Source organism: Clupea harengus, chromosome 12, assembly GCF_900700415.2.
Source record: "Clupea harengus chromosome 12, Ch_v2.0.2, whole genome shotgun sequence".
Classification (NCBI taxonomy): Eukaryota; Metazoa; Chordata; class Actinopteri; order Clupeiformes; family Clupeidae; genus Clupea; species Clupea harengus.
In genome coordinates, this window is record NC_045163.1 from 27,876,225 (window position 1) to 27,881,224 (window position 5,000).

General features: G+C 46.7%; 1 protein-coding gene across 1 annotated transcript in view; it reads left to right on the plus strand.

Annotated features, from left to right (window-relative positions):
• The window catches only part of garnl3 (GTPase activating Rap/RanGAP domain like 3), a 130,970-nt gene that overhangs the window by 89,826 nt on the left and 36,144 nt on the right, over positions 1-5,000 (plus strand). The window contains exons 14-16 of the mRNA XM_042709461.1: positions 324-350; positions 1,240-1,344; positions 2,140-2,256. Coding sequence (XP_042565395.1) covers positions 324-350; positions 1,240-1,344; positions 2,140-2,256 — 249 coding nt within the window. The remainder of the gene's footprint in view (positions 1-323; positions 351-1,239; positions 1,345-2,139; positions 2,257-5,000) is intronic.

The window sequence follows — 5,000 nt, forward strand, 5'->3', positions numbered from 1 at the left end:
AAATAAAATAATAAATAAAGTCAAAAAATTAAATCAGAGAATCATTTAAAACAACAGCATTGAGGCACATCCTTATTATCTAAAAGGCTCTTAAATTGGTTGACAGACAAATACTTGGTTAATTTCAACTCCACTTGAACAGTGTTCCATTTATGGGAAGCAAAGAACTTATGTAACTTATCCACTTATATGTGGAGTGTCCTACATGACTTTATTTCCTGTCTTCATATGTGGAGTGTCCTACATGACTTTAGTTCCTGTCTTCATATGTGACATCACAATAGGTTGACCTCTGACCTCTGTGTCTGTTGTTTTGTTTTCAGCTCCGGATCCTCTGTTCTCCAACAGCGGTGAGCACAGCCTCCGTTCCTCCCCTCATGAAGCTATGCTCATAAAGAATGCTTAATTAGCCTGTTATATATATATATATATATATATTGTTTGTTTGTCTTTGCCCTATGTAAAGCGTCTTTGGGTACCTTGAAAAGCGCTACATAAGTTTAAAGTATTATTATTATTATTATTATTTATTATACGGCTCTTCAGAATGTTCCAAAAAGTTCCGTTGATTTGAATGGGCCATCCCAACATTCGCCGGTGAATATTTCCTGATATTCACCGCTGCGAAAAGATATTGACCGCTGTCATTGGCAACGGGTTTTGTGCTTTTAATTCACATCTTTCATATCATTCCGCCAGTAGTCCGGTCATTTAACGTAACAGACTCATTGTAATTTGAAGTCAGCAAGTAATGGGTTGCCACGCAACACCTGAAACTTAAACGTTCTATTTGCTTGAAGAACAATTTTTCTTAGCAGAAATCACGAAGCGGCAACTAAATCATTAAAAAGAGGTATTTTGGAGGAATGTCTTCTATCGTTTTTGGCAAGTAACCGTATAATAAGCGGGATAATGTATTGTCCGTCGGTCATTATCCAAAAATAAATCCCTTCAGGACAAAACAACACCCCCTCCGCTGCGCCTCCGGACAATACATTATCCCTTACATATATACCACATCTGTAGACACTCAGATGTCTGTTGGTGAAGTTTGTTCATCAGGTTGGCTGTGTTACGATAAGCCTGGGCTAAGTCTGGGTGTCTGTATATGTGAAAAGCCCACATTATACATGGAAATCCAAATGCTGGTAGTTGTCTATCTGCTGATCCACCCCAGACATCGGAATGATGGTGTGACTGTGAGTGTGATGTCATTTCCTGTGTTGCATTGTGGGATAGATTCGCCGGTGCTGCCCCCAGTGCAGGTGTTTGACAAGAGCATGGCGGTCAAGCAGATCCATGTGCTGGAGCCCCAGGACCTGCTCATCTTACGAGCAGATAAAGGTGTGTGTGTGTGTGTGTGTATACGTGTGTGTGTGTGTGTGTGTGTGTGTGTGTGTGTGTGTGTGTGTGTGTGTGTGTGTCTGTGTGTGTGTGTGTCTGTGTGTGTGTGTGTGTGTGTGTGTGTGTGTGTGTGTGTGAAATACATGTCCAAATGAAATAATTAAGGTGAGTGTGGTCTGTGAGTTTGTGAGTCTCTCGCTCTGTGGCGTTTTATAGCCAGACTACAGTAAATGTTAATGTTTACTACAGTAAATGTTCCCCTTTCTGGTGTGTGTGTGTGTGTGTGTGTGTGTGTATGTGTGTGTGTGTGTGTGTGTGTGTGAGAGTTCCTCTCTCTGTGGTGTTTTTGTGGCACTAACCTGAAATCACTTCTCCTTCCCCACTTCTCATGTGTACTGGTGCTTACACTTCTAGTATTTTCTCTCACACACACACACACACACACACACACACACACACACACACACACACACACACACAGAGACACCCACACACACACGAACACACACACAGACACACGCACGCGCACGCGCACACACACACACACGAACACACACACACGAACACAGACACACGCACGCGCACGCGCACACACACACACACACACACACACACACACACACACACACACAGTCATCAAACTATCAGCACCAAGATGCTGCACAACCTCTCCAGACTTCAGTCATCCTCCCCTAGTCCAAACACACAACCTGTCCAAAAACATCTTTCACCTTTTCTTGTCATTTATTATTTATCTTTCTGCCCCCTCTCCCCCTCTCCCCCTCTCTCTGACAGGGAAGGACGCCCGTCTGTATGTGTTCAGACTGAGCGTGCTCAGACGAGGCCTGGAGGAGAGACAGCTGGTCAGAGCCAAGTGTGACAGTCGAGAGAACAAGCTGGAGAAAACCAAAGGTACTCTAACCCTAACGGTGCAAACCCATGACCTCGACGCGATGCGCTTCCAACGCTTTGAGTGGGCGTGTTGTAGCGTGTGGAAATATCATTTTCAAACCGTCAGAGACGACACCAAACAATCTGATTGGCCGCTGCCGGGAAAAATCGCTCCTCATTTGCATAGGATTCAACTTTTTCCAACTTTTATCGGTCGCGTCGCCCAAAACGGTGGTCTACGTCACAATGAATTGGCTCCCGTTGAAATGCATGGGATTAGAATATCGCGTCGCTCGTAACGGTGTCATGGGTTTGCACCGTAAGAAACCCTTTTACAAGCTGGAGAAACCAAAGGTACTCTAACCCTAACCCTCACCCTAAGATACCCTTTTACAAGCTGGAGGAAACCAAAGGTAGGGTCACTGCCAGATGCTTTCAGAAGCTGACGGATACAACTCTGGCCAGCCTACGATGCCCTTTTACAGACTTTCATCATGTCCACATTGTTGAGGAGGGGACCATAGATGATTTTACAAACCCTTTATATTGGGCCGATTACAAACCCTTTATATTGGGCCGATTACTATTACAAACCCTTTATATCGGGCCGATTACGATTACAAACCCTTTATATTGGGCCGATTACGATTACAAACCCTTTATATCGGGCCGATTACTATTACAAACCCTTTATATTGGGCCGATTACAAACCCTTTATATTGGGCCGATTACAAACCCTTTATATTGGGCCGATTACAAACCCTTTACATTGGGCCGATTACGATTACAAACCCTTTATATTGGGCCGATTACTATTTGGGCCAAAACTGCTCTGGGCTCCACTATCATGACATGGCCGTGGGGTCCCCCGGTGCATGAGGCAGAACTCCACTCTCTCTCTCGTCCCCATGGGTGGGCAGAGTGCCCCGACTGCTGCCTGTCCAAAAATGTGTGAGAGTGTGTGTGTATCTGTGTGTGTGTGAGAGTGTGTGTGTATCTCTGTGTGTGAGAGTGTGTGTGTGTATCTGTGTGTGTGAGAGTGTGTGTGTATCTCTGTGTGTGTGAGAGTGTGTGTGTATCTGTGTGTGTGAGAGTGTGTGTGTATCTCTGTGTGTGTGAGAGTGTGTGTGTATCTCTGTGTGTGAGTCTGTGTGTGTGTATCTGTGTGTGTGAGAGTGTGTTTGTGTATCTGTGAGTGGGTGTGTGTGTGTATCTCTGTGTGTGAGTCTGTGTGTGTATCTGTGAGTGTGAGAGAGTGTGTGTGTATCTGTGTGTGTGAGAGTGTGTGTGTGTATCTGTGTGTGTGAGAGTGTGTGTGTATCTGTGTGTGTGAGACTGTGTGTGTATCTGTGTGTGTGAGAGTGTGTGTGTGTATCTGTGTGTGTGAGAGTGTGTGTGTATCTCTGTGTGTGTGAGAGTGTGTGTGTGTATCTCTGTGTGTGAGTCTGTGTGTGTATCTGTGAGTGTGAGAGTGTGTGTGTGTATCTCTGTGTGGGTAATGTTCCTGTGTCCAGGTAATAAGTAGATTGCGGTTTTTCACTAAAAGTGTAACAAACATCCTCAGAATGAACTTGGGATCACAGATGCATGGGGCAAACATCCACCCCATCACTGGGAATCACAGATGCATGGGGCAAACATCCACCCCATCACTGGGAATCACAGATGAATGGGGCAAACATCCACCCCATCACTGGGAATCACAGATGCATGGGGCAAACATCCACCCCATCACTGGGAATGGAATCCTCTTCAGCACAGCCACTCCCCGTCCCCCGTCCCCCCCCCCCCCCCCTCCGTCCCCCCCCCGTCCCTCTGTCTCGCCCCCGTCCCCCTGTCCCTCTGTCCCTCTGTCTCCCCCCCCTGTCCCTCTGTCTCCCCCCCCGTCCCCCTGTCCCTCTGTCCCCCCCCCCTGTCCCTCTGTCTCCCCCCCCCGTCCACGTCCTGTCCCTCTGTCCCCACAGTAGTTTTCTCAAGCCACTGTCACCTTTGTCCTTGCTATAGGGGGATCAGGTCTTGACTTATCTAATGTACCTTGGGTCGTTGCTATTCTCTTAAAGGAGCTATGGAAGCAAATTAAATGGAAATTACACACACACACACACACACACACACACACACACACACACACACACACATAGACACACACACACACACACACACACACACACACACATACACACACACAGACACACACACACACACACACACATCAAACACACATACATTAAATGGAATGGACTGGAAAAGCCCCAATGAAAGGACTCCCTTGAGGATGGATGTTGTCCTGGGAGGCGTTCACCTTTACTCTTAGTGAAAAACTAAGCAATCCACTGATTACCTGGATTACACAGGAACACGCTCTCACACACCCACACACACGGATACACACTCTTGTTAAAGCCGATTTATTTCTGGACAGGCACCAGTGAGGGCACTCTGCCAACTCATTGGGATGAGAAGGACCCCCCTGTCCAGACACAGGGAATGTGCCAGACACTGGAACCGCAATTCTGTGTTAACAACACACACACACACACACACACACACACACACACACACACACACACACACACACACACACACACACACACACACACACACACACACACACACACACACACACACACACACACACACACACCTGTCATTTCAGCGAGCGTCAGCATGCAACACACACACACACACACACACACACACACACACCTGTCATTTCAGCGAGCGTCAGCATGCAACACACACACACACACACACACACACACAC